General features: G+C 55.8%; 4 protein-coding genes across 10 annotated transcripts; 1 reads left to right on the forward strand and 3 right to left on the reverse strand.

Moving 5' to 3' along the window:
• Nucleotides 1–384: 384 nt before the first annotated feature.
• TBXA2R (thromboxane A2 receptor) lies at nucleotides 385–8,725 on the forward strand. Of its 2 annotated transcripts, none has more exons than XM_081076852.1 (3): nucleotides 385–962; nucleotides 5,633–6,501; nucleotides 7,558–8,725. In XM_081076852.1, exons 2-3 carry the CDS (start codon nucleotides 5,716–5,718, stop codon nucleotides 7,801–7,803), a joined length of 1,032 nt encoding a protein of 343 aa, XP_080932978.1. In that variant the 5' UTR covers nucleotides 385–962; nucleotides 5,633–5,715; the 3' UTR covers nucleotides 7,804–8,725. The 2 variants fall into 2 exon arrangements, with proteins under 2 accessions (XP_080932978.1, XP_080932979.1); XM_081076853.1 differs by having other exon boundaries at nucleotides 396–982; nucleotides 7,558–8,722.
• A 170-nt stretch (nucleotides 8,726–8,895) lies between these two features.
• Nucleotides 8,896–11,228, reverse strand: LOC308509446 (uncharacterized protein; the record flags this gene model as incomplete). Its single annotated transcript, XM_081077407.1, has 1 exon — nucleotides 8,896–11,228. The coding sequence occupies one exon, from the start codon at nucleotides 11,226–11,228 to the stop codon at nucleotides 9,195–9,197; it is 2,034 nt and encodes a 677-aa protein (XP_080933533.1). The 3' UTR covers nucleotides 8,896–9,194.
• Nucleotides 11,229–11,893: 665 nt separating this feature from the next.
• Nucleotides 11,894–15,691, reverse strand: LOC308509072 (PDZ domain-containing protein GIPC3; the record flags this gene model as incomplete). The annotated part of the gene is made up of 6 exons (XM_081076730.1): nucleotides 11,894–12,171; nucleotides 12,299–12,380; nucleotides 12,656–12,768; nucleotides 14,246–14,426; nucleotides 14,539–14,724; nucleotides 15,467–15,691. 6 exons carry the CDS (start codon nucleotides 15,689–15,691, stop codon nucleotides 12,020–12,022), a joined length of 939 nt encoding a protein of 312 aa, XP_080932856.1. The 3' UTR covers nucleotides 11,894–12,019.
• A 1,421-nt stretch (nucleotides 15,692–17,112) lies between these two features.
• On the reverse strand, nucleotides 17,113–22,430 carry HMG20B (high mobility group 20B). Of its 6 annotated transcripts, none has more exons than XM_081076728.1 (10): nucleotides 22,378–22,430; nucleotides 22,020–22,075; nucleotides 21,607–21,715; nucleotides 20,904–21,107; nucleotides 20,167–20,287; nucleotides 19,932–19,978; nucleotides 19,615–19,687; nucleotides 19,158–19,373; nucleotides 18,295–18,427; nucleotides 17,113–17,768 (listed from the first exon to the last, which is right to left on the reverse strand). In XM_081076728.1, the coding sequence occupies exons 2-10, from the start codon at nucleotides 22,055–22,057 to the stop codon at nucleotides 17,756–17,758; spliced, it is 954 nt and encodes a 317-aa protein (XP_080932854.1). In that variant the 5' UTR covers nucleotides 22,058–22,075; nucleotides 22,378–22,430; the 3' UTR covers nucleotides 17,113–17,755. The 6 variants fall into 6 exon arrangements, with proteins under 6 accessions (XP_080932854.1, XP_080932852.1, XP_080932850.1 ...); XM_081076726.1 differs by having other exon boundaries at nucleotides 20,904–21,176; XM_081076724.1 differs by having other exon boundaries at nucleotides 20,904–21,176; nucleotides 22,356–22,430.
• Nucleotides 22,431–27,903: the final 5,473 nt, after the last annotated feature.

Genomic DNA, 27,903 nt, shown 5'->3' on the forward strand with positions numbered 1-27,903 from the left:
TGCTAGAGGCTTTCCCACTCCTGGCCCCAAGGCCCACTCCCCGCCTTTTCCCAGCCTTTGTCTCACTAGACCCTCCCTGGGAGTGCCCTCACCCGACACCCACAGCCCTCTCAGCTCCCATGCTGCAGGAGGGCCCGTCTCAGTAGATGGCCCACTCATCTTCTGGCTGGAGAGTCTGGTCGCCCCTCCCTGCACCCCAACCCTCCAGCCCTAGCAGGAGCCTCAACCCGACCTTACAGTAATTAGGCACCTACTGTGTGCCAGAGCCAACCCTACCGGGTTCACCAGCTCACAGCCCTGGGCCCCTGAGCAGGAGGCCTGGGCACCCCAGGGAGCTGACCCTGCCTTGCCCAGACCCTGCCCCGCCCCATCCCGGCCTCGGGTGCTTCCCAGACAGTGAATAATGCGGCAGGAGCGCCTGGAGTGGGGCTGGCTGGAGCGGGCAAGAGGGGGGGCTCCCGGAAGGCTCTGGCCACCCCAGCTACCGCATCCCTGACCCTGAGGCATGCGGGTCCCTCGAGTGCCCCTTCCCCAGAGGCTACGCGGTGCCCGCACCGGGCTGGGGGGCGACGGCTGACCCCCATCAATCAGGCCAGGGACTGAGGCGTGGCCAGCGCAGGGGGGAGGGGCGATGAGGGAGAGACCCACAGAAAGACATCGAGACGCGGATAGAAACCAACGGGGCGCGGGCTGCAAGGCGGAGCCCCTACCCCAGCTATTTTTAGCCCCCGCGAATCCTCCTCCAAGCCGGGAGGGAACCTCAACCCTCCTGCCCAGGACCCCCGCACACTGGGGTGTCCTATGCCGCTGGCGACTTGGCAGCCCCAGGATCCTCCGTGGGCCCGCCCCCGCCGTGACTCAGTTTACCCAGGAGTCCAGGAGTCCGGGTCGCCCTGCTCCGCCTGCTTCCCGGCCGGGACCAGAACATCCCATCCATTCATCATCATCTTCATCATCGCCAGGTGAAGACACAGCCGGCCAGGTTAGGGAGGGGTCTGAGAGTGGGCAGGTGTTTCTGGGGTGTTTCCTGCGGTCACCTGCCCTGCTGTAGGTATGTCACCCTGGGCAGTGACAGCAGCCAGGTGCTGGGTGTCCTGGGACATTGGTGAGATGGGGTCTGTGCCTAGGATGTGGCATTGCGCTCTGCTGCCTGCTCTGGGCCGTCTGTGGTCATGTGTGGCGGTGCCCCAGTATAGCTGAGAAAGTTTGTGCGTGGGTTTCCCTGTGTCTGTGCGAGGCCACTCAGGGTGCTGTGGTGCTCGTAGGGTGTCAAAGCGCTGGGTGTGGCTGGGAGCAAGTGTGTGTGTGTGCGCGCGCGCGTGCACATGCACACGTGCACGTGTGTGTGCACAATGACGGGTGGGTCCTTATGATCACTGTGATTCTTGTGTCCATCATTAACCACCAGCCATGACCTGGGTCCCAGCCCCTCCTCTCACACCCACCTTCTCGTGTGGCCCTCCTGGCAGCCTCAACTGGAGAGCACTGGGAGGACGCCCATTGAACAGATAAGGAAACTGAGGCTCAGAGGGACCATATGAGTCGGGCGAGGCGAGGCTCCAACCTAATCAGGCTGCCTGTGGAGCCCCTGCTCTGCACCCTCCGGGGTGGGGGCCTGGTTGGTGTCACAAACAGGAAAAGGTCCCGGAAACTGAGCATTGTGGTGAGGGGAGGCGTGGCGGGCCTGGGGACTGACAGAGTCCGTGGGCGCGCGCGTGCGCACGGGGTGGGGGGGAGGGCGGGGGAGCGCGCACGGGCGCGGAGGCGGTCCCCTTGGATGTGGGAGAACACATCAGGCCTGGGTTGGGGCTGATGTACTGTGTGTGTGTGTGTGTGTGTGTGTGTGTGTGCGCGCATGAATGTGCACACACAGGAGTGGAGGCGGTCCCCACGGACGTACCAGCGTACATCAGGCCTTAACCGGGACTGACTGCTGCAGGGATTGACCTGGGCTCTGCACTTGCATGCCAAAGGGCGTCTTCGGACTCCTGGACTGTCTGCAGTTAGAAGACAGGAAATGTGGGAAACAGGCTGAGAGGCAGGGCCGAGCTAGGTCAGGCAGGACATCAGGGCTCCCGCCTGGCTGCCCCCTCCCCCGCCATACCTGGCCACGAGATACACTGTGAACACAGCCAGGAGCAGGCAGGGGCACAGCTGAGGCAAAGGCTCCTGGCAGGATTGAGTCAGGCCTGGGAAGACTAGCCAGAATGCCAGCAGGAGAGACGGTGTTCTTGCCATTTCACAGAGGGGGGAAACTGAGGCTCGGCAAGGGGGAGCCCCGAGCTTGGCAGTGACAGATCAGGGACTCCAGTCTGAGCTTGTCTGAGGTCAGCATCACCCCTTGGGGAGGCTGGGTGGGTCCCAGGCATGGGGACAGGCAGGCTTGGCAGGCCAGGGGGTGAGGTGGGGTGCAGAGTGGGAGAGGGAATAGTTGAGAAGTGGATGGCTTGCTGGAGCGGGGAGGAGGAAAGTGGGGTAGTCGATGATGGATGATCAGTCAGAGGAGGGGCCTGGAGCATGGGAACCAAAGAATCACATTCCACTGGGGGCCTGGCTGATGCCAGTGCCCAGGCCCTAGGGACCGGGGTGAATGGAAACCCCACCAGCCTCAGCAATATGAGATGAGAGAAAACCAATTGTCCAGCCTCCAATAAGGAGCCAGTTGCTGAGACAGAGATTTCTGGAACCCAGGACCCAGCCAACCTCCTATCAGAGTTCTAGAATCTCAGCCCCTTGGAATTCTAGATCCTGGAGGCTTTCCAGGTTCCAGAACTGGGAACTCATTCAAATTTCAGAAGCCTGGACCTGCAAAGTCCAAAACTTCCACTCTTGGGTCATGGAGTCCTGGGTTTGTCCAGCAAATCTGGGGTGAGAACCTGGAGTCCATGCCTCCCATGAGGCACAGAGAGGCAGTGGCCACACAGCACCGCTTCAAAGGTCCCTTGCAGGGTAGGAGGACTGCCAGCCCTCCTGGCCAATGTCGGAAGGGAAGGGGAGGCCTTGCCAGTTGCCCCTACTGGCCCGCTCGCCTGGGGAACTTGAGATGGCCACTATCACCTGAACCCATGTGTGTGTGTGGCGGGGGGGTGGGGGGGGGGAGAGGTACTGGAAACCACAGGCTGTGGCCAGAGGGAGTTGTGCCAGTTTCCAGCTCCCCCAAACCACAGGCTCTGGGTCAAAAGTTTGTTCCCAGACTTGGGGAGCGTGAGGTAGTCTCAGGGATGTGTGTACCCGGGTGCGTGAGTGGGGTAGGAGCTCCTGAATGAGGGTGGGGACCGGGGGACTAAGACCCAGGAGGGGCTGGCGGTCACTCGAGGCAAAGGCCAGGGCAGTGGCTGCAGGCGCAGCCTAAGTCCCCAAGAATGTTCAGAAACGGCGCATACCAGCTCTCGCGGGAGGGAACGCCCTGTCTCAGAAGAAATTCAAGTGCAGACCAAATCTGAGATGGCAAGGAGGACACCCCTAGCCCGGAGTGGAGGTCTAAGGTCACCAGTCACTGTGGAAAGCAGCCCGTCCACCCACCCCACCTTCCTGGGCCTCTGTTTCTCCACTGGAGGCCCTGTTCCCACCAAAGTGGTGGTGGCTTTGGCCCTGAGCCTGGGAGGGAAGCTCAGGGCAGCTGTCAGGAGCTGGATAATTTATGAGATTAGATAAGGAGTTGTGGAGCCAAGGGGCCAGGCCAAGGCAGCAATTATGGAGATGGGGAATGAGGGCTGGCAGCTACCCGCTGGACACATTTGCACGAATTGAGCACCCACAATGTGCTAAGTCCTGTACCCAGATGAACTCATTCCCACCATGAGCCCCATTTTACAGGAAGGGAAACTGAGGCTCGGAGTGGGGATATGAGGAGCCCAAGAGAAGTGAGAGGGTACATGGCAAAGCCAGGATTTGAATCTGGTCTGACCAACTTTTTAGAAAATTCTACCTTGGGCGGCCGGTTTTCTCAGTGGTTAGAGCACAGTGCTCATAACACCAATGTCACCGGTTCGATTCCCACATGGGCCAGTGAGCTGTACCCCCCCCCCACAACTAGGTTGAAAGAAAAAAACGACTTGACATGGAACTAATAGGTCCTGGAAAAACGCACTGTTCCTCAATATTCCCCAATAACAAAAATTTTTTTAAAAGAAAAAAGAAAATTCTATCCCTCCTTAGAGAAAATGTCAATGATTGCAAATGCCCACACCCAACTGGCATCAGCTTCCGTCTGATGGGCAGACTTTTGAATCACGTATACACATGTATATGTAATGAGACTGGAGTTTAAACCTCAGATCAGCTCTGGCCAGGCTGCATGACCTTGGACAAGTTAGTTAACCTCTCTGTGCCACAGTTTGCACCTGGTTCCTCCATCCTTCCCACAGTCCCGCCTCCCCAACTTTGCCCACTCTGATCCCTCCACCGGGTACACCCTCACTGCCAACACAAGCATGACTTGTGGTGTGTGCCCAGGGCAGAAGGCTGGTACCCAGGTACTAGCCCCGTCTCCCCGTCTCCCAGGGCAATCTTTTGTCTTCTCTGATGTGTCCTTTTTGGGATCTGAGAGCTGCTTTTTTATTTTATTTTTTAACTTTTGTTTATTTTTAAGTGTGTTTTTCCAGGACCCATTAGCTCCAAGTCAAGCAGTTGTTTCAAGTTAGTTGTAGAGGGCTTAGCTCACAGTGACCCCTGTGGGGATCGAACTGGCAACCTTGTTGCTAAAGGCTCGGGGAGCTCTAGCCAACTGAGCTAACTGGCCACCCCTGATAGCTGCTTTTTGAATGGTCTCATTTTATTGCTATTTGATGTCCGCACATCTCGCCGATTTGTCCACACTTGTGTCACCCAGGCCGAGATGTTTCTCCGGTTTTCTCCACCAGCCCCACATGGGGTAACGGGTCCTCCTGATGCTGATTATAGTCTGTACTTGGGGAACCTGTTGCTCCAAATGAGCTGTTTTTTGTTCACAGAATGACTAGATCTCTGGGTTTATTTCTTATTATAAAAGATATGCCATGAAAATGAGGCGGAAAAGAATCCACATGACTTTAAAATGTGTGATGAAAAATCTCCCTAAAACACCAATGTATGGGACTTGTCCTCATGCTTTTAATGAGAAATCGTGACCTACGAGGCTGACCTCAGGGCCAGTGCAAAAGCCAGTGACCTCTGGCCAACAGCCAGCTGCCCTCCCCACCCTGGACACATCCTGTCTTACAGCAGCTGCAATCTGTCCTGGACGCTGTGGTCCCGCCAAAGGCTTGAATAGGAGACCAGCCCAGAAACAGAAGCTCACAGAGAAAAAATTGCTTGTCTGAGGTCACACAGTGGGAGCCAGGGCTAGAGTTCAAAGCTAGGGCTTCTCAGCCCATCTCTATGACCCAGCAGATACTAACTGGTATCCTCCAAGGGTCCCATAGGAGACAGCAGTGGTCCTCACCTGTGAGGGTCACTGAGTTTGGGGCAGGCCAAAGCTGGAGGTAGTAATAATAGTAAAACTTATGAATGCAGAGTGAGGTAAGGCAGGAAAGGTTTCCTTACGAAGGGAGTATTTGAGTTGGGGCATTGAAGGTTGTATAGGAGTTCACCAGGGCCATTCAGATTAAAATGCAGAACCAATCATCAGAAATTTTTTCTTCACTCCCGTCAGGTGTGCCTGAGCCAATGCCAGCCCACCCCACCTGCAGTCTCAGCCCGATGAGGTGCTGACCCTTCCCACTGCACTCTAGCGCCATGTGGCCCAATGGCAGCTCTCTGCAGCCCTGTTTCCGGCCAACGAACATTACGCTGGAGGAGCGGCGCCTGATCGCCTCTCCTTGGTTCGCGGCCTCCTTTTGCCTGGTGGGCCTGGCCTCCAACCTGCTGGCCCTGAGCGTGCTGGCAAGGGCAAGGCAGGGCAGCTCGCACTCACGCTCTTCCTTCCTCACCTTCCTCTGCGGCCTGGTCCTCACCGACTTCATGGGGCTGCTGATCACTGGTGCCATTGTGGTGTCTCAGCACGCTGTCCTCTTCGACTGGCGCACCGTGGACCCCAGCTGCCGTCTCTGCCGCTTCTTCGGCGTGGTCATGGTCTTCTTCGGCCTGTGCCCACTACTGCTGGGCGCCGCCATGGCCTCAGAACGCTACCTGGGCATTACGCGGCCCTTCTCGCGCCCGGCGTCCACCTCACAGCGCCGCGCCTGGGCCACCGTGGGGCTGGTATGGGCCATCGCGCTGGCACTGGGCCTGCTGCCTCTGCTGGGCGTGGGCCGCTACACCATGCAGTACCCCGGCTCCTGGTGCTTCCTCACGCTGGGCCCCGAGCCCGGGGACGTGGCCTTTGGCCTGCTGTTCTCACTCCTTGGCAGCTTCTCGGTGGGGTTGTCCTTCCTGCTCAACACGATCAGCGTGGCCACTCTGTGCCATGTCTACCACGGGCAGGAGGCTGCCCAGCAACGCCCACGGGACTGCGAGGTCGAGATGATGGTTCAGCTCATGGGCATCATGCTGGTGGCCAGCGTCTGCTGGATGCCACTGCTGGTGAGTGGCGGGCACAGGGTCTGCCCGAGGCTCCTGCCACCCTTGGTGACCGGGCCTTGGTTCATTCAGAATGGATTTAAATCCTCAGGTCTCACCCACCCGAGAAAATGTGGGCACACACCCCAGTGTTCAAGTGTTCTTCCTTGAGGAGCTCATGAGCCAGACGCAGAGAACCCCAAAACTGGGGGTGAGACTGGGTCTGTCTTGTCCATTGCAGTGTCCAAAGCCTTGCCCAGCACACAGTAGCACTGAGGAAGTCATTTTAATAGAATTTTAATATAATAATTTATTTTAATCGAATACATGTACTACAATATGAGTTATAATTATATTTTACATAATATAATTTTTAATTATAAAATATAATACATATTATAATTGTGTTGCATTATAATTAATAATTATATCAATTATTATGTAATATATAGTTACATGTTATATATAACTGTTAAAATGCTACATAATATATAACTATTATAATTAAAAATATATTAATTTTTAGATAATTATATTCTGTTATATAATCATTTGTAAATATTATATCACATGTTATGTAATATTAAATATAGAATCCAATACTTAATAAACTATATTAAAATAATTTACTCTAGAATTTAATAGAAAAATTATTTAATATACAACTATTTGTCATAAATGTGTTATATAACATAAATTTTAATACAACATACAATCCTTTAAAATGAAATATAAAAATTATTTCATATACAATTTATACTATAGTTGTATTATATTATAAAATGTTTATAAGATATAAGATGCTTAATAGAATAACAACTCTGGCCTTAACAGTAATTCTGTTTGCATTTGCAAGTATTCTCTTCCACCATGTTTAATCGTGCTCAGGAGAGGAGCAGGAAAAGTCTGCTGTTTTGCAGCCACATCAATTAAAGCGCAGAGAGGTCAGGCAGCTCTCCCAAGGTCACACAGCAAAGCAGTGACAGAATTGGCACTTGACCTCAGGGACCCCAGGAGCTGGTAGAGGGGCTGGGCTGGCAGCCAGCCTGACTCCTGGCTAACCGCTCTGGCTCTCTGCAGGTCTTCATTGCCCAGACGGTGCTGCGGAGCCCGCCAGCCATGAGCCCCTCTGGGCAGCTGTCCCGAGCCACCGAGCAAGAGCTGCTTATTTACCTGCGCGTGGCCACCTGGAACCAGATCCTGGACCCGTGGGTGTACATCCTGTTCCGGCGAGCCGTGATCCGGCGTCTCCACCCTCGCCTAAGCACACGGCCCAGGTCGCTCTCCCTGCAGCCCCAGCTCACCCGGAGGCCCACCATGGCGTAGGGCCAGAGGTGGACATTGATTGGGGTGGCTCTGAAAGGACAGCTAGACAGAACAACCTGCCCGCCTATCCCCCATTCAATCTCGGTCCTTCCTGATGGTCATATCTGCCCATTCTGAAGTCCAGGAGCCGGGAGTGGCGGATAGTCACAGAGTTTGAGTGGCAGAACTATGAGCTGTCTTCCATCAACCCTGGCGACCACCCCCAACTCTTTCCTGATCCTCCTTTCCAAGGTCTGTCCTCTCTCAGTCTCCTCCCAACCCCAGGAAGGGGGAGTGGGCGTGTAGGGAGAGTGTCTGACAGCAATTAGATTTGTAAGGCTCCCTTCCCTAAGTCCTCAGGAAATGGAGGATTCTGACCCCTAAATATGACTTACTCTCTGGGGTACAGTTGATCCCCTTTGACACCCCAAGCTGAGAAGGCTCTGTCTAGAAAAGATTGAATGTGAACGCACAGGACACCCGGTCTCTTGCCAAAACCTATCTCCGCCTGGCTTTATTTTCCTTTGGGTCCGTCGTCAGTCATTGAAGCCTGGTGCGTCAGATTGCTATCCAATGGTGTGGCCGAGAGTGAGAGCAGATGGGGCTGTGGGGGAAGGGCAGAGAGGACGAGGCTGGGTTCTGGCTCCTCTCCCCACCTCCTTTACTGAGTCTTTACTAAGCACTTTACAGGTCAGATCTCCTGGAATCCTCCCTAGAGCCCCTAGAGAGTGTTCAGGTATTAAACCCAGATGAGGAAAAGAGGGAGAGACACACACAAAACCACAGAGTACCACCTGCTTCGTCCACTCCAGACGAGTCACTCTCTCATAAGCTTATCATTCACCATTCATCCGCTCAACACTCAGACTCCCAATGCCTTGAACAAACAGCACCAGGCCAATAGTCGGTGCTCAATAAAGATCCACTGAATGGACGAACGACTGAGCTTTTGAGGCGCGCTGTGTATATTCAAGTACATGAACACATGCACAGTGAGTACTTATGAAGCACCTGGCACACAGTAGGTACTTAAGCCAGCGTTGTCATAGCCTCCCAGGCCCTTCCTCTGCTCTCCCCCAAATTGCCCCAAAAACAACACACCTAGCTGCAGGGGTGGGAGGTGCCTTTATTCCCCACGAGCCCTCGAGGTACATGAAGAACAAACCATCCCCTGACCCCCCTCTTTCCCCTCCACAGACCTGGGATCTGCTTACACCTCCCAGAGCCAGGTCCAGTGAAACTGAAGCCCCTGTTTCCACTCTTCCTCCCCCTGCCTGTGGGGGAATGAGGTCACCTGCTGCTTCTGGGGGACTTGGGCTGAGCGGGGCAGGAAAGGGAATGGGGTCCACAGGGGCCAAAACTATGTCACTTCCAAGCTACAACCCCTCATGACAGGGGAGGGGCTCTGATGCTCATGGAGCAGTTCCCAACTCCCTGAGCATGGGGGAGGTGGCAGGCCCCTGAGCTGGGGGTTCCGGGGGCTGAGGCTGCGGGAGGGCCACCCTGGAGGCAGAACTACGGATGACAGACATGGAGGGCGGCGTGGACTTATGGGGCCCCATCTGGGGCTTGGGGAAAAGGGCTGGTTTCTGGGGAGCTGAAGGCACCTGTGGCTGTGGGGCCAGGTGGGAAGTTGGTGAGCCTCGGCCCAGGCCAGTGTTGGCCTGGGTTCCATGTACCAGATCATGGGGCTGGGGCTGAGACACTTTGCTAGGAACTGGAGTCAGGGCTCTGGGTGGTGGGCCTGGGGGCTGAGGTCGTGCTTGGGGAGTGGGATCAGGCTGGGTTCTAGGGTCAAGGCCAGGGGTCTGTGGACGAAGCCCATTTCTAAAGCTGAGCTGGATTCTTGAGCTGGTTTGATTTCTGGAGCTGGATTGGGGTTCAGAAACAGGCTGGGTTCTGGAACCACAGTGGACTCCAGAGCTGAGCTGCGTTCTTGAACTGCTCTGGAATTCAGAACTGGGCTGGGTTTCAGAGCTGAGTTGGGCTCCAGAGCTGGGCTGAATTCTTGAACTGGCCTGGATTCCAGAGCTGGGCTGGATCTCAGAGCTGAGCTGGGTTCCAGAGCTGGGATGGGTCTCAGAGATGAACTGGGTTCCAAAACCGGTCTGGGTTCTGAAACTGGTTTGGGTTCTAGAAACAGGCTGGGTTCTGGAACTAGACTGCATTCTTGAACTGGCTTGAGTCCCAGAGCTGGGCTGGGTCTCAGAGCCGAACTGAATCCTGGTACTAAACTGGGTTCTGGAGCTGAGCTGGGGTCCAGAGCTGGGTTGAATTTTTGCATTGTTCTGGGTTCCAGAGCTGGGCTGGATCTCAGAACGGAGCTGGGTTCCAGAATTGGACTGGGTTCTGAAGTTGGGTTGGGTTCCAGAAACAGGCTGGGTTCTAGAACCAAGGTGGTTTCCAGAGCTGGGCTGTATTTTTGAACTGGTCTGGGTTTCAGAGTTGGGTTGAGTTTCAGGGTTGAATTGAATCCTGGAGCTGAGCTGGGCTCTAGAGGTGAGCTGAGTTCCAGAGCTAGTCTCCTTCCCAAAGTCTGGCTCAGTACCAGAGCTGCCTTGGGTTGTGGCCTGGAGCTGGTCCCTAGAACTTGGCAGGGTTTCCGAGATGAGCGGAGTCCCAGAGGTTGATTGAGCTATGCAGGGTTGGGTCGTGGAGCTGGGCCTGCTCTTGGAGCGAGACAGTGTTGTGGTGCTTAGGTCTGTGGCTGCATTGGTGTGGATTCCAGGACTAGATTGGATTCCAGAGTTTAACTGGATTCTGGAGCTCATCTGGGTCTCAGCAACTGACTGTGTTTTGGAGCTGGATGGGATTTCAGAGCCAGTCTGTGCTCCAGAACTGAGCTGAATTCTGGGGCTGGGTAAGGTGCCTGAGCTGGACAGAGGTCTGGAAATTGGCCAGGCCTTGAAGTTGGTCTGGGTCTTAGAGTCAGATGGCATTGTAAAGCTGGCCTGCTTCCTGCAGTGAGCGCGGGGCTCCGCGTCAAGCTGAGCTCTGGAGGCAGGCCTTGCCTCAGAGATGGGTGGGGTTCCAGAGCTTGTCTGGATTCTGGAGATGGGTCTGGATGTAGCAGGAGGCCGGGATCTGGATCTGGGGTCAGTCTCTGAGCTGGACTCCTCACTGGAGCTGGACTGGGCCCCAGAATGGGGGTGGGTACTTGAGTGAGGCTGGGTTTTAGAGTAGGGTTGGGGTCTCGATCTGGACTGAGGTGCTGCATATATCTGAGTTCCTGAGCTGGTCTGGGTTTGTAAATAGGGTTGAGTTTGGGAGCCGTCTTTGTATCCTGAGCTGGCATGGCTTTTGTAGCTGGGCTGCTTCTTGAGTCTCACCTGAGTTTCACAATTAACTGGTGTTCCTGAGCCAGACCGGGTATCCAGGTATTGCTGTGCAATGGAGCTGTCTTGAGTTCCAGGGTCAGGTCGAGTTTTATGGCCGGATTTGTTCATAGAACTGGGCTGGCTTCCAGAACTGGGATTGATCTCTAAGCTGGGCTGGGTCTTAAAACTTGTCTGGGTTCCAGAACTTAACTTGGTGCCAGAGCTCAGCTTGGCCTCAGAGCTGTCCTGGGTTCTAGAGGAGGGCTGGGTTTTGGAACTGGGCTGAGCTCTGGAGCTGGGTTGGGTCTCAGAACCAGATGAGGTTCTAGAGATGAACTTAGTCTCGGAGCTGGTCTGGGGTCTAGAGCAGGGCTTGGTCTCAGAACTGAGCTTGGTTCTAGAACAGGGCTTTGTCTCAGAGCTGGGCTTGGTCTCGGAACTGGTATGGATTCTAGAGGTGAATTTGGTCTCAGAGCTAGCCTGGGTTCTAGAGCTGGGTTGGGTCTCAGCATCAGGTGCGGTTCTAGAGATGAACTTGGCCTCAGAGCTGGCTTGGAGTCTAGAGCAGGGCTTGGTCTCAGAGCTGGGCTTGGTTTCAGAACTGGTATAGGTTCTAGAGATGACCTCGGTCTCAGATCTGGCCTGGGCTCTAGAGAAGGGCTGGGTCTCAGATCTGGGCTGGGCTCTAGAGGAGGGCTGGGTCTCAGATCTGGGCTGGGCTCTGGAGCAGGGCTGGGTCTCAGATCTGGGCTGGGCTCTAGAGGAGGGCTGGGTCTCAGATCTGGGCTGGGCTCTAGAGGAGGGCTGGGTCTCAGATCTGGGCTGGGCTCTGGAGCAGGGCTGGGCTTCGGGAACCGGCCGGCAGGGCTGGGGAAGGGGACTGGCCTCCGGGCTGGGGCTGCGCTCGGCCCCAGGACAGACTAGCCACAGGCCTCCCTGGCCTCGCCGATGGCGGCCCACACCTCCACCACAAACTCGTCCGGGAAGGCGAACTCGCCCAAGACGGAGTCTAAATGGCGCGCAAACTCCTGAACGCTCGTCGTCTTCTTGGATGTCTCCACCATGGTGGACGCTGCCAGAGTGGGAGGGGAAGTGGGTAAGGATGCTCCTGGGGCCCCATCTTCCTCTTGGGACCCCCTACCTCCTCCCTGTGGGCTGGCCTCCCCCCAGGGTCCACCCGGCTTACCCTGGCCCCTTACCCAGCTCTGGGTCCCGAATGCCCATGTAACTCTCTAGCAGGTCATCCACCCTCCGAGATGCCTCCTCCTCAAATTCACTGGGCTGGGTGTGTAGGGGGACAAAGCAGAGGGTCAGAATCTTGGCTGTCCTCCAGCCCATCCCCCTCCTGGGCCCACCCTCTGGGTGAGAGCAGGCTGAGACCTCACGTGTCAATGCTTCTGTACGACCACTATTGCCCTGCCTCACCACGGAGACCCACTTTGCAGGTGGAGAAATTGAAGTTGGGTGAAGGAGAAGGTCTTACCTAAGGTCACAGTGACTTAGCAGCAGAGCTCTAGGTGCAAAAGCCCCTGAAGACCCCTTTGCCCTTCACTCACCACTTCCTCTACGGTGGCGGCCCCCCCAGAACGAAGCCGTAGGGTCTCCCGCCCGCTGGTCACTTTTGCTTCCACGGGGCATTTGCTGCTCCGGCTCCTCTGGCCGATCATATCTGGAGGAGACAGCGTGGGGGAGGGGCATGTGTTCTGGGTGGATGCACTCTTTGTAAACACTGGGAAGCCACCAGCTGAGACTTTCCAGAACCTTCTTATCCTTTAAAGGCCTCTTTATGTCTATGGGTATATCTTTAGAGACTTTGCTTGAAATCCTTTCTTCCCCCAAATTTCCCTCCCCGTCTTAAAATGACTCTCTAGAAGGGACTTGAGACCTTCCTGTGGCCAGAAGGTTGCTCTATGACTGGTTGTTCCTAACTTGTAGGAATGGCCTTCAGAGTTCATTGCCATGAAACAGAGTATATCTAGAATCCCATCCTGTCTCACTCTCCTTAGGGCCTTTCTCCAGATATACAAGGGCACTTCTAGAACCTCTTGTTCTACAACAGTGCTGCTCAAAGTGTCAGTCCACCATGAGAGAAGAAGGCTGTGCCAGAATGGCAATGAACACACACCGTCCTTTCTTGAGTAAGTCTAGCCATGAAAAAAAGTCTGCTCAACAAACCAGGGTAATCACCGTTCTAGACCGGGGGTTCTCAAGCCCATGGTGGCAGAGGCGTGATTGTCCTAGAGGGGGCATTGACAATATCTGAGGCATTTTTGGTTGTCACAACTTGGGGGAGCCACTGACATCTGTTGGGTCAAAGCCAGAGGTGCTGCTTAGCACCCTACAGTGCCCAAGATGTACCCACCACAGTGATCTGGCCCCCCAACGTCAATAGTACTGAGGTGAAGAAGCCCGCTTCTAGGGCAAGCTCCTTATGTCATCCATGGACTGCAGACTTCTCTTTGAAAAGCACCATTCTAGAACTCACTTTGAAAACCATTCTTTAGGGGCCAGCCCGGTGGCTCAGGTGGCTGGAGCACCCGGCGCCTAACAGCGCCGAAGTTGCCGGTTTGATTCCCACATGGGCCAGTGAGCTGCGCCCTCTACAGCTAAGATTGTGAACAACAGCTCCCCCTGGAGCTGGGCTGCGGTGAGCTGCCTCAGCCAGGGGGAGCGCAAGGCTCATAACACCAGCATGAGCCGAGGAGCTGTGTCCTCCACAACTAGACTGAGAAACAACGGCTTGAACCGGAGTTGGGAAGGTGGGGGTGGGGGTGGGGGTGGGGGTGGGGGTGGGGGTGGGGGTGGGGGTGGGGGAGGGAGGCGGAAGAAAGGGGAAAAAAAAAAGAAATCCATTCTCCAGAACTCACTGTAGCCTCAAAGCAGTCCTTTAAGAGCTCCCAGCCAGGTGACAAAATAGATCTGGACACCTCTTTCCTGATCTTCGCAAACTTCCCCCCATGTCCCTCCACCCCAGACAGACTGCATAACACTATAGAAACTACCTACCTGTTTCTGACACAGTGCCAGAAGCTCATCAGAGGCGTCCAGAACCTTCTGTCCCATCCCATCTTCCCACCCTCACTGTCCTGGACATGCAGATAACCCATTCCCGGATGAGCTCCCCCCACCAGACAGGTGGCCCTCACCGAAGGCTCTCTTGGGCTGCACCAGGCGCAGGGTGAAGGGCTGGGACTTGGGCAGTTCACGGAGCATCTTGGCGACTTCGTAGTGGCGGCAGCCGACGATGGAGTGGTCGTTGATGGCTTCGATGCTATCGCCCACGCACACAGCCTCAATTCTGTTGATGATGCTGCCCTCCTTGATCCTCTGCAGGGACTCAAAGTCACTTGCGGGACAACCCCTTCCCTGGTCTCCAGAGCCCACTTATACCAGTTCACCGAGCAGTCGGGGAGTCCCCTCCTCCCACCCCTGCAGGCACCTTGATGAAGGCGTAGCCGGCCCCGTTGTCCGTGATGGTCAGCCCCAGGGCATCCTCTGTCTTCGTTACCTCCACCTCCTTGGTCTCACCGCGCACATGCGCAAAGATAAAGTCCTCCAGTCCTATCTGGCCTCCCAGAAGTTTCTGCATGTCCACTTTGTGGCTATTTAGGGTGCAGAATAAGATCTGTCCCGAGGGGAGGGGGAGCCCAGTATTAATGACAGCGCTCATCCCCCACTGTCTGCGCAGGACCACCAGCCAATGGGCTCAGGGTCCTGATAGGGAAACCGAGACACAAAGAGGCATAAAACTGGCCCAGTCACCTGGCCACCAGGATCCCACCCATGGGACCCTCAGAATGGGGTGAGGGGAGAGGAGACTGGGGTCCCTAGAATGGGGAGCAGGGTGAGGAGTCTTTGGGCAGGAAGAGACCCTCTCTCTCCAGCCCCGCAGGTTTCCAATGTTAACCCTTTGGTGAGCTGACCCCCAGACCATCTTTTTTCAGGCCTTTCTGTATGTGCTGGCGCCCCCTGGGGGTTGCGAAGCGCACTGCTCTGCAGCCCAGCCCCTGACCCCGCCAGCCACCAGCGTCTCGTCCGGAGGGGGGCTGCCTGGAATACTCGGCCCCAGCCGCGCCCAGGAACCAGAGAGGCGTTTCTCTGAGGGCTGGGATCCACCCTAGCTGGGTGGGTGGAGTGAGTTCCAGGACATTTAGGGACCCAATAAGCTTAAAACCTGCTCATCTTTTGTGCAAAGTGTTCATCCCCAGGGTATGGGCACCTCTGGATCTGAGGAGCACGACTCTGGGATCCGGAGATCGGGTTCCCTCCATCCAGGAATGGGGGATCCGAGGCCCCCAGATCAGGGGTCCAATCTCCGCCCCTACCCCAGGTCAGCCCAGTCGGTCGCTGGGGGTCCAGGCCCTCACCTCGGTGGGCGCGATCCCAAATGCTTCGGCGATCTTGGCATAGAGCTCGCGGACGTTGGTGAAGCCCTCGATCTTGCCGGTGGGGCTGCCGTGCGCCAGCTGCGTGCGGAAGACGAGGCGCGGCCGGGCGCGGGGCGCGGGCGGGGGCTCCGAGGGCGAGGGCGGGGGCGCAGGCGGGCGCGGGGCCTCGGCCCCCCGGGCCTCGCGGGCCGCCGCACTCTCCATGGCCGGAGGAGCTCGGCCACCAGGGCCACCGCCTCCGCCGCCGCCGGATCCACTGTTTCCTGCAGCCTCCCCTCCCCCGGCCCAGGGCGCGACAGCCGAGCCGCCAGTGTAAGGGGATCCGGGAACACGAGCCGCCCAGGAAGGCGACACCGTGGGGTGTAGAGGGGGAGCTGGGCCCCAGGTGTTCGGGCCCTGCCAGGGCCAGCTGCATGCTCCCAGGGGACGCCGGGCGGTCCGCAGGGGCCTGAGTAGCGGCCCAGGAAAAACCGGGATCACAAATAAGGACTGGGACAGCTGAGCGCGCCAGAGCGCTCACTCTCTGCGAGGCGCGCTAATTTAATCCCGCAACAACCCAAAGAGGTGGGAGGAGGGTCATCCTGTTATATCCTAAACCACATCCTGTCCCATCTCTGCCCACAGCACTGCAAGTCTCCCACGTCGCTCAGCATGAAGCTCAAATCCTCCCCACAGCCTACACCACCCTGCAGGACCTACCCCGTCCCCTCCCTGCCGTCACCTCCTCCTTCTCTTCCTGGCTCACTCTGCTCCAGCCACAGGAGAGCTCCTCTCTGTTCCCCCAACATGCCAGACATGGTCCTGCCCCAGGGCCTTTGCACCTGCTGTGTCCTTTGCCCGGAACACCTCTCGGGTCTCCATGTGGTTCCTTCCCTCGCTTCCATCAGCTCTTTGTTCAAATGTCACCTCCTCTCACCACCTCCTCTCTCTTCCCCGCTTTCTTTTTCTCCCTAGCATTGAGCATCACCCGACGTATCAGGTATTTTACTAATCTCGTGTCCTGTCTGTCTCCCCAACTGGAATGTCAGCTCCAGGAGGGCAGGGGTTCTGGTCTCTTGTTCCCCGGCTGCTCAGTGCCTGACACACAGCGGGTGCTCAGGCCATCTTTGGTGGGGGAATAAATAGATCCCCAGGTTACAAATGAAGAAAGAGGCTCTGGCATCAGGAGGCATCTGCAAGAATCCCCTTGGAATATAACACTAGGCAGGCATCAGGAATTTTGGCTCAATAAACAACAGTGGAATGATGTAAGGCAGAGTAAAAGGGGTCTCCAACCTTGGAATAATCTCAGAAACCAGACATTGATGGAAAAAGGCAAGTTGCAGGCTTTGGATGACGTAAGAAAACTTATGTCAAGTTAAAACCCTGCAAAACGTGACACTCGCTACAACGTGGCCGGACCTTGAACACAGGGTACTCAACAAGAGAAGCCGGACACAAGGCCTCACAGGGTGTGATTCCATTGATGCGAAATGTCCAGAACAGGCACATCCACAGAGACAGGAAGTGGGTTCCTAGTTGCCAGGGGCGGGGGAGGGTAGGTCTGGGATCCCCGCAGCGGCATCTTGGGGGTCCTGGGCACATCTTCTGGTCCATTCCCCAACAAAAAGCACACTCACAAGCGTTAAGTTCAAATTCAACTTTTTTATTTAAAAAGTCAGATTAAGTGGTGGCAAAGGGGCTGCTTCCACAAGCGTCCCTCGGCTGGACAGGGTGGTCAGTACCAGCACCCCCATCCTGGGGTGCAGGAATTTGAGGGTGACAAGCAGAGGGCCCTGCCCAAGTGTGAGAGCGTGTCCCGCAGTGCCTACTGATGTGGGGCACTTGTGGTCAGCACCTTCAGGTGGTCCCACCCAGTGTCAAGTGTGGGTTTGCTGTCCTGTGTCCTGGGGCGGGTCTTGGAGAGTTGGTGTAGCCTGTGTCCCCCTCCCACACCAGGCGTGTGAGCTGCTGAGTCCCTGTGTCCTGGTTTATGCTGCTCACGGGTGGTGTTCCCATGTCCCTGAACCGTGATGTGCCCTGTGAGGTCATGGGGTTCTATGTTCGTTGTGCATGGCGGGTGACTTCTCAGGGTTCCAGGTACTGGGGAGGTTGAAAGCTAAAGGGATGCTACAGAAATTTAATTTTAGGGGGGCTGGAGCCCCCAAGGTGCAGGATCAGGCCTGGCCCCAAAGGGTAGACCACCACCCCTCCTCCAGTGGGTGGGGGTGAGGGAGGGGCCATGACCAGAGCTTGGTCTTCTCTGGATCCCCAGGGTGGCCGATGCCCTCATAGGTGCTCACTGCGACAGGACAAAGGGAAGTTCTGATGGGGGACTCCATCATCTCTCAGCCCCCAATCCCATCCTCCGAGAGCCACCCACCCTCAGCTCCTTCACACAGATGTGAGGATGTGGGGCCCGAAGTTGATCCCATCAAACCTCGGCAGCCAGAATTTACCCAGAATAACCCACCAAGAAGCTTTGGGGAAGTTTTAGTCAAAAGGAGTGGATCTCACTGGTCAAGGCGGGCTGGCAGCGTTAATACAATTCAAGACCTGATCAGCACCCACCCAGTGGTCCCGCCATTACCCGCGTATGTGTCAAATAAGTCCCACCTGGTAAATCTCGCATGGGCAGGATCCTCGAAACAAGATCTAGCTGCGGGATCCCACCCCGCTGTACCCACAGACCCCGGGAACCCCACTGGAGGACGAAATGCAGGCATTTCCGCAGAGGCCCGCAAGGCAGGTCTAACCTGAGGTTGCCCCCCATGCAGGGCCACCCCACCTAGGCTGAGTGCGCCGGGCAGACCAGCCTGTGCACACACCTGGGGACCTGGGCTAGGATCTCCTTGATACGAACGATGAGCTTCTCATGCTGGGCAGGGTCGCGCTCGATGGCACCGTGCAGCCGGGCCATGTAGAAATCCACCGTGCTGAGCGTGGGCGTCTCGCCCGTGCCTGGAGATTGCAGGGGACGGGTCAGACGAGCCCAGCGCGGGAATCACCGCGATTTGGACTCCACAGGAACAGAGGTCTGAGGGTAAGGGCAGGGCCCTGGGGAGGGGGCTCTTGGCACTTGTCGAGGGGGCCGGGTGGTCAGGGCATCCAAACTGGAAAACACCAACGTCAGTTGTGGGTGGGGGTGTTAGTTGGCGGAGGCGAGGTCCTGGTGGGGGGTACGGGATCTACTGGGGCAGGAGTTAGCCAAGGTCAACTGAAGACACTTGTGAAAGGCCGGGTCGGAGGGGATTGCAGCAGGCGGGGCCGAGGGTGAGGGCGGGCCTGGCGCTGGCAGGGGTCAAGGAGGGCGGGGCAGCGGCGCTTAGAGCTGGGAGCGGTTAGGGGAGCGGCAGAGGGTGGGGCTACGGGGGGTGGCCGGGGGCGGGGCAGCCAGACGAGGTGGGCGCTAGCCAGGCTCTGGGTCGTTAGGGGGTCATAGGGAACTGGGCTCGGGTGGTCAGAGGTGGGGTTAGCGGGGTGGTCTGGGGAGAAGCAGGGGTTTATGGAGGGAGTCCGGGTCAGTGGGTAGGGGCTCGCGGGGGAGGGTCATAGAGATAACTCGCTAGGTCATAGGGCAGGGTAGGCGGAGTCAGCTAGGGCCAGACTCCGGGCGAGTCGGGGCCGAGCTCCAGGTAGTTACGGGCGCAGTGGGGGCGGGACTCGGCGGGCGGGGGCGGGGCTTCCGCACCCGGCACTGGCAGCGAGGCGAAGCTGGCAGTGAGCGCCTGGCGCACGGCCTGGAGCTGCTGCTGCAGCGCCAGCATCCGCCGCTCTTCCAGCGCCAGCTCCTGCTCCAGGCGCTCGCGCGCGCTGCTCATGTTCTGCGTGTGCCTCTGCAACACCGCATTCTGCTCCTCGAAGGCCACGTTCATCTTCCGCAAGCGCCGCAGCTCCGCCTCCCGCGCTGCAGCGGGGAGTTGGGTCAGCCTGGGGCTTCCTCCCTTTCCCTCTGCCCGGCCTTTGCCCTAGCTGTGACCCCCGCCAGGCCTTCCGTCTGTGCTGTGCCTCGGGGCGGGGGGAGGAAGAGGGCTCGGCTTTTAGGGGTAAGTTCCCCCCACCCACTGCCTGTGGCCCTGGAACCAACCCTCTTGGCCCATCCTCTCTCCTAACACCTGCTTCCCCAAGAACCCCTAGTTGGCGCTCACCTTTGTTTTGGTCCAAGAACTCTTCAGTGAAAATGGGGACGTCGAAGGTGGAGAAGCCATCGCAGTCTCCACCCTGGGACAAGACAGGTGGCAATATATATATATTTTTTGTTTAAGGGGGCGTCCCCCAAGCTTGGGGGCAGTATCTCCTCGAACCACTTTGGTTCGAGTCCGTTCAACATTCCCAGGGCCTCTACTTGCACAGTATGAACAAGGGCGCCCACTTCCTCCCATGAGTGTAGGTCTGGTTCATCCCGAGGGCCTAAAGACCTCCAGACCTCTCACCCAGGTGCTCTCCTTGGAGGAGAGGCACTTACCTTGTGTCCATTCAAGAGAGTATTCATGAGCCCGGAGCCAGAGTCCTCTGGTGGGGGGGGGAGGGCAGGGTCAGCCTCCCAGGTCTCCTCTGACCCTGCTTTGCTTTACATGCGCTGTTACATGCCTGGAACACCCTCTTTCCCCTCCCCCATATGAACCCCTCGGAGGGGGACAGGTTGATCTGCCAGGGTCATCTATCTCAGAGCATCCATTCAGCTGCTGGGGCCCTCCCACCTTTCTTGATCTTCTTTTCCTGGATCTTCTCGGTACACATCTTGTAGGCTTCCGACTGCTGGTACGCCCGAAGCTCCTTCATGTACTGCTGCTTCTCCCGCTCAGCCTCGTCCAGGTACCGCTGGCAGGTGGCATGAGAAAGCTTGGCCCAGCCTGAGGGCAGGGGCGGCCTCCAAGGCCAGGCCCCCATCTCCATCACTCAGTTTACCGTGCTGCACCTTCCCAGGACTCCCTACTACCCTTCAGACAAAACCCCGCCCTTCAGCCTGTTGCTCAGGGCACCTCCTAGCTCCCCACCCCAACTCCAGCCTTTATAAATCACCGGTTGGAGTGACGGCAGGCCCCCACCTCCAGGCTGCCTTCCTGCATCCATTTTGCCTGTTAAAATCCCAATTATGAGGGAGCAAACAGGTGGTGGTTTTTGTTACCTTTCCCTGATGTTTTTGCAATTTTTAAATTACCAGGATTTGAAAATCAGAAGGTTTTACATAAAAATCCAGTCCCCATTCCTACGTCTTTAGACATTGGGTGACCACACTGGTGAAGTTTCACGTCTACTCTCACCTACTGCTACCCTCCCACATCAAGCTGGGGAGGCTTCATGGGTGGTCAGTTCTCTGACCGGAAGGAAGGACCCTCCACACCCTTTGGGGGCTGTGGCTGCGGGCTTTGTCCGAGTGGATGGGGGGAGGTCAGTGGTACCGTGCCGGCCCCATCCGCCGCCCCCTGCCGTCCACCTGCTTCTCAGCCGGCTGCAGTTTGCTCCACTCGGCGCCCAGCATCTTGGTGATCTCGGGAAAGGGCAGGTCCGGGTGGCGCGTGCGGATCTGCTCGCGCCGCTCATTCAGGAAGCGCACGTAGCCGGTGACCGGTGCTTTGGGACCGTTCGGCAGGATCTTCTTCCGCTTCTTGCCCTTGGGCCAGCCACGCTTCTTGACCGGCTGCAGAACCGGGCCGCCCCATTGGAAGGGGTCTGGGGCGGGGCTTTGGAGGACGTGGGCGGGGCCTAGCTAGGAGGTAGAACCCGGAAGGCCTGAAGGTGTGGCTAGCGTTGTGAGGGGACTTAGAGGTACCCTGGTCCGGGGTGAGAGGATCAGAGGTACCGGGGACGTGGGTTCGGGGCTGACTTGTTGTGGGTGTGGCCTCTGTAATATAGGCGTGGCTTGCTCTGTATAAAGGGCCCACCGGACCTGCGGAAGTTGCCTTCCGCGGGAAGGTGAGCAGTGGGAGGAGCTGGTATTCGATAGTGGGCGGGGCCTGAACTGGAGTGGCAGTGGACGTTCGGGGGCGTGGCACCTGGCAGAGGTGGGGTCTCAGGTTCCAGAGAGAAATCTGGACTGTGGGCGGAGCCACAGCAAATTCAAATCTAGTCCAAGGCGGGGCTTCAAGGCTGTGGTGCGAGACCCAGGACCTCTCCCACCACAACGCGGGGACTCTCACCTCCTCTTCCTGGGATCCCTTCTCGCCGGCCCGCGGGCCCTCGCCGCGCTCTTGCTTGACAGAGACCACGAAGCCCCCATGCTGTCCAGGAGCCTTGCCACCCGCCGGCCTGGAGCCATGGGACGCCAGGTCACCTCCACCCCCCACTCTGACGGCGGATCTGGCAGCAGCGTGGGGGCCTGAGTCCTGAGGGGACGGGTCGGGGCTGGAGCGTTACTAGGGCCAGTAGGGACCCCTGGGAAGGCCTTGAGCCGGGGTGGGGTTAGAAGCCCGTGGGGGCTCTAGATGACGGCCTGCCCGGGTGGGTGGTGGGGAGTCAAGACGCTGGGGGACGGCTCGAGGAGTTCCGATGGGGTGGGCGGGGGCTTAGCTGCAGCCTCGAGTGGGATGAGGGGAGGGGATGTCGCACTCACGCGGCCGCCGCGCCGGGCTGCTTGGAGCCGTGGGACATGGCGGCTCCCGGCCGCACCTGGAACGCAGACGTAAAGCCGAGTGAGGGGCGCCCGAGCCGCCGACCGCGGGGCCTGGCTGGGGAGCCTCGGAATGCCGGGCCCGGAGCGCTTCGGGGGGGCCGGATCCGGGGGCTGGGAGGGCCTCCAGGGCGGGCACCTCAGGGATCCTTTGTTGGGCGAGCGGCCGCCGGGAGGCCCTGGTCCTGCTCCCCTGGCCTGGGACGGTCCCCCACCCGACCTCGGGACCCCAGTGCTCCCGCCCCCTCGCAGGGCCCCGAGTTCCCCTGCTGTTTTCACCTCCAAAGAAACTTTCCCGGACCTCTCCGGTGCTGCGACGCTCCAACCAACCGCCTCGAGCCCTCCCCTGCCGCCCGCCCCGCCCCACTCCGCCCCCGGCATGCTAATAATGGCCTCAGCGAGCGGTCGGATTGGGTGCGGGTGTTCACTGGGACTTGACCATGCAGATGAGGGTCGGCGCGCCGGTCAGCGATTGGCTGGTGCGGCCGCTGAGCCGCGTGGGAGGTGGATAAGGAAGGCTGCGGGCGGTGCGTCAAGTTCGGCTGTGCTCGGCTGCTCTCGGAACCAATCAAAGCGTTTTGAAGCCTAACAGGCGGAGTCTCTTAAAGGGCCAGTAGGCGCGGCGCGGACTCCCACCTAAGGCGAGACTCTCGGCTGCTGCCTGAATCCGGAACCTGTGGGGCTGGTTTGGTCCCGCCCCAGTTGCCATGGGGATGGCAGCAGGTTGCTACGGAAAGGGTTAAGGACCTTCGGGGCAGCCCCCGGCGCCAGGGCAAGGTGGAACCGGTTCTTAACTTCCTGAAAATTTGGCGGGGAAGTTTCCCGTTTATTAACGGGACTTAAGACCCCCGACGCCCCGCTATGCCTGGCCCTGCTCTGAGCCAGGGGCTTCTGGACGCTGGAGCTGTACTCCCTCCTTTGCAATGGGGACATTGCACGTAGTCCAGGACGCTGGGATGCTGTGAAGCTGAGACCAGAAGCCAGGCTGGAATCATTTGGAAAAAGGTGGTGGGACAGGAAGGCTGGTAGGACCTTACGAAGTTGGAGGAGCAGGAGGCTCTGCCGCGTGATCTTGGGTGCCCCAGGCGGCAGCCTGGTTTTTTTCATTGCCTGGGCTGGGGTTGCATCTACTTCCAGAATGCCAGGAGCGGTCATTAGGGCTCACGATAGCCCATTAGATCCTAAATAATCTGCCGGCATCACTTTCTGTCCTCATCTCCCTCCACTTTCCCCCTCCTTACTCCACACCCCGTGTTCCTCAAATATGTTCATTTCATTCATTCCCACCTCTGAGCCTTTGCACTCTCTGTTCCCTCCACCCCGTGTGTTCTTTCCCCAGAGTATCTTTCCAGCTCACTGCTTGACCTCCTTTAAATCTTGCTCAAATATCACCTCTGAGGGAGGCTTTCCCGGACTTGTACCCCACCTCATACACCCCGTCTGATGTTTTTTTGCTGTGTTCCCAGCACCTAGAATAGTGCCAATAGGAACGCCTGGATACATATTCATTGCATATCAAATGATGTAGAATGTATGTATCATTCATTCATCAAACGAATGAATGAATCCTGTACATTTCTGAACAGGCAGATGCAGCCGCTTTGTAAAACAGTCTGACAGCTCCTCAGAAGGTTAAATAAACATGGAGTTACCATGTGATCCACAATTCCACTTCTAAGTATCCACCCAAGATAATTGAAAACACTCATTCACACAGAAATGTGTGCAAGAATGTTCACAGCAGCAGGATTCACAATAGCCAAAAAGAAGAAACAACCCAGATGTCCACCAATCAATTTATAGATAAAGAAAATGTGGTCCAATAGAATATTATGTAGAACAATATAATATTGGCCATGAAAAGGAATAAATTGCCAATTCATGCTACAACAGCGTTGAACCTTCCAACATGATGCTTAGTAAAAGATACCAGTCATAAAAGGCCACATAGTGTGTGATTCCATTTATATAAAACATCCAGAATAGGCAAATCCATAGACAGAAAATGGATTCCTGGTTGCCTGGACATAAATAACTAGAGGGGAGGAGGATGGGCAGTGACTGTTAACAGGGTGAGGTTTCTTTTTGGGTAATCAAAATGTTCTAAAATTAGACTGCAGTGATGGTTGCATAACTCTGTAAATATACTAAAAACTATGGAATTACACACTTCAAATGGGTGCGTTATATGGTGTGTGAATTAAATCTGGCTAAGGATGAGCATGTCCGGGATCTTGACAGACCCAGATTCCAGATCCTGCTCTGTTGCTTCATGGGCTGTGTGATCTCCCACGTCTCCCTTGCCTCTCTCTGCTAGGTTGAAAATCAAGGGGAGCCTTCCAAGCTGCAAGAAAGGGGAAGATCCGCTCTCTGAGCCCTGCCTCTTTTATTTGATTGACAGGCCTGGTGTTGCGTAAAAGCCGTTTCTTCCATTCCAGGTACCACCCAAGGAATTCAGGGCTTTTCCTGCACATCAAAAAGAAAGAAAGCATTTTCAGGTTGATTTTGAAACTATTTTGTAGCTCTTTGGCATCAAGAAAAATGGCTTGCTACAATGATATTTTCTAGAAAAAATAAAGGTGGTATTCAGTGCAATTTATGAGATCTATATACACACCCCAGCCCGCCAACAAGCAGCATTTATGCTATTTGACTTCACACATTTATCTAAAAGCATATCCTTTTTGCCTCAAAATTGTAAATCAGTTTTTCTTGGCAACATGAAGCTCTCTCTATCTTTAGCTCTCAGTACAGCCATTTAACCACGAATGTCTGAAGGTGTACTTTCATGTTAGTTTCTTTGCATTCATTTTCGTGCTTCATTTGGAAATGTTTGTAGTATGAAGCAGGGAGGAGCATCCCTGTTTGTACTCCTAGAAACAGGAGATTCATTAAGGGTGGGTTAAACTTTTTGGTTTTGAAATTAATCTTTTTATGCAAATATTGCCTAAATCCATTTCATTTGTACAAAATTAGTGTATTAAGGCCACCATAACTCAGCTTGTTACATTTCTTTTTTTAATTAAAATTTATTGGGGTGACAATTGTTAGTAAAATTACATAGATTTCAGGTGTACAATTCTGTAATACATCATCTATAGATCCCATTGTGTGCTCACCACCCAGAGTCAGTTCTCCTTCCGTCACCATATATTTGACTTGTTACATTTCTTACTAAAACTTTACACACACACACATACACACACACACAGGCTGTTAGTGTCCTTGGGCTACACGAACAAAGCACCACAAAGTAGAAAGCTTAAACAACAGAAATTTATTGTCTCACAGTTCTGGGGGCCAGAATTCCAAGATCAAGGACTTGGTCAGGATTGGTTCCTCCTGAGAGTTGTAAAGGAGAAACCGTTCCATGCTCTCTCCCAGCTTCCAGTGGTTTGCTAGCAATCCCTGGCATTCCCTGGCTTACAGAAGCGTCACCCCATTTCTCCCTCCATCGTCACATGATAGTCTCCTTGTGTGTGTGAGTCCGTGTCCAAATTTCCCCTTTGTATAAGTACACCAGTCATATAGTGCTGGAGCACAGCCTACTCCTGTGTGACTCAACTAATTACATCTGCAACCACACTGTTTCCAAATAAGGTCATATTCTGAGATCCTGGGGGTCAGTCTTTCTCTTATTAATTTTTAGGGGGACACAATGCAAAGCAGAACTCATGCATACACATGTAACTTAAATATGTGTTTGTATTCCTATAAAAAATATGAAGTCAGATCTTGCTATTGTGATCACACTGCCCTCTTGCTGTAAACATCAATCTGCAATCTGCTTCTTTCATGCTGTACCATTTCTCCCAGTGCCGTTATATGTTAGGCATACAGCAGTACCTCAGTCTCTCTGATGCTGGGTAACATTGTACAGTAGGACTGGACCACCGCCCGTTTAGCAAGTCCTGGCTGATGCTCCTTAGGGTCCTTCCCAGTATCACAATCCCGGGCTACAAACATCCCCAACCTACTGTCTGAGGCCCATGGACTGCTTTTCCAGGGTAGGTAGGAAGTCATGAAATTGATGGGTTGTGGCCCTTCCCATTTACATTTTTTAATGCTTATTTGCCAACATGGGGTGGTTCAACTCTTCTCCACCCCCAGGAGAAATCAGGGTGCGGGTGGTACTCCCAGGACATCCCAGCTCTCTAGGCACTTTTTTACAGAGCAAATTTAATAAAAGGGATCACTTTAACCAGTGTTGAAAGGCTGAGAACGTGAAAGGGAAGCACAGGGGTAGCAGCTGCTGGAATGGAGGGGTGTGGGGAAAGAGTTCTCAGGCTTCTGAGGATGGGAACCCCCGCTACTGCTAGACCCTCAGATTCTCAGGGCGGTGGCACTAAACCCCAGCTGTGTGACTTGAGCAACTCACCAAAACTCTGTGTATCAGTTTACCCCTCTGTGAAGTGGGTAGTAATTATCGTTGAAAGGATTTACTGAGTTTAATTCCCGCTTGGCTCTCAGAACCAGGCCTAGCCAGTCTGTGCTACACAAGAGTAGCTAATACGACTCTTGTCCACCAAGAACAAAACCCCTGTTGCAGAGAATTTTCTAGTGCTGGGGTTCCACCCAGGGGCCATTCAGTCCTCCAGGGGACACTGGGTGATGTCTAGAGATGTGTTTTTGGTTGTCACGACTGGGTGGGAGGGATGCTCTGGGCACTGAGTGGGTGGAGGCCAGGGATGTTGCAAAGCACGGGCACAGCTGCCCACCACAATGACCTGGTGCCACATGCCCGCGACTCCAGTCACCTTGTGACCTAAGGACCTTGCTAAGGAGCCTGGAAACCATCCCTCCCCTTTCCTCCCCCAAACCCTCCTCCACCCCCCACTCCTGGTCATCCTGGGCCTGGGTCAGAGAGACGATGAAAGGAAACACCCCCACTCCCCTTCCTCCCCCACATCCCTTCCCCAGGTCGGGGGCCACCAGGACATCGGATCTCTGGCCAGGAAAGGGGACGCAGGTTTGGCGTCAGACAGGCAGCTGGGGACGCTGCGCTGGGGATATCAAAGGCTGTCCGGATCACTGCCGACCCCACGCCTGTCAGTCTGTCCTGTTCCCAAATTGGACCCCTTCTTATTCAGGGCACATGTGCTCTCCACTGGTTGCCCAACCTGCAGCTGAGGTCTGTGTTGGAATAAACCGCCCCACCTCCACCCCCATAGGACTTTTTATCTAACCCTCCCCCCCTTTCTCTGATCCCTACCTTAACTCCTTGTTGACCTGAGGGTCCTGACTCCTTATCTGTCATTCAGTCACCCTCTGAGTCTCATTTCTTCAGCCACAGCCCTGACCATGGGGGCTTGGAGTGTCCAGCTCTGTCCTCCTCCCTCAGCCTAGGGACTTCAAATCTTCTGGGCTCCAGCATTGCCTAGCTTGAGCCCAGATCACCGAATGAATGAGTTCATGAATGACATGACATGACGCAGGGGCAGCTCCCTAGCTGGACCCCAAGGTCGGGGGCAGCCTTGTTCCTGCCTTCCCTACAGTTAGGGCCAGGAAATAGCCAGCTCCAATAGGATCGGACCTCAGAGGTGTGTGGAGGCGTCCCCCTCCTGCCTGTGCTGGGTGGGTCTGCAGAATAATCCCCTGGGTTCCTGCCTCCTCACAGGAAGCTGATAGAACTGTGAAGAGTGAGCCACTTTCAGGTGGACCCTCCCCTGTCAGGGAATAAAGAACTCAAAGATATTGGAGGTCACATGTTGCTCAACAATGTCAGTCTGAACCTTAGTTTTCTTATCTAGAAAATGGACGTGAAGTGGTATAAAATCTCCTAGGGGTATCATGGGAAGAAAGGAGGCAAGGAATGGAAATAAAAAGT

Source organism: Rhinolophus hipposideros (genome assembly GCF_964194185.1).
Source record: "Rhinolophus hipposideros genome assembly, chromosome: 16".
Classification (NCBI taxonomy): domain Eukaryota; kingdom Metazoa; phylum Chordata; class Mammalia; order Chiroptera; family Rhinolophidae; genus Rhinolophus; species Rhinolophus hipposideros.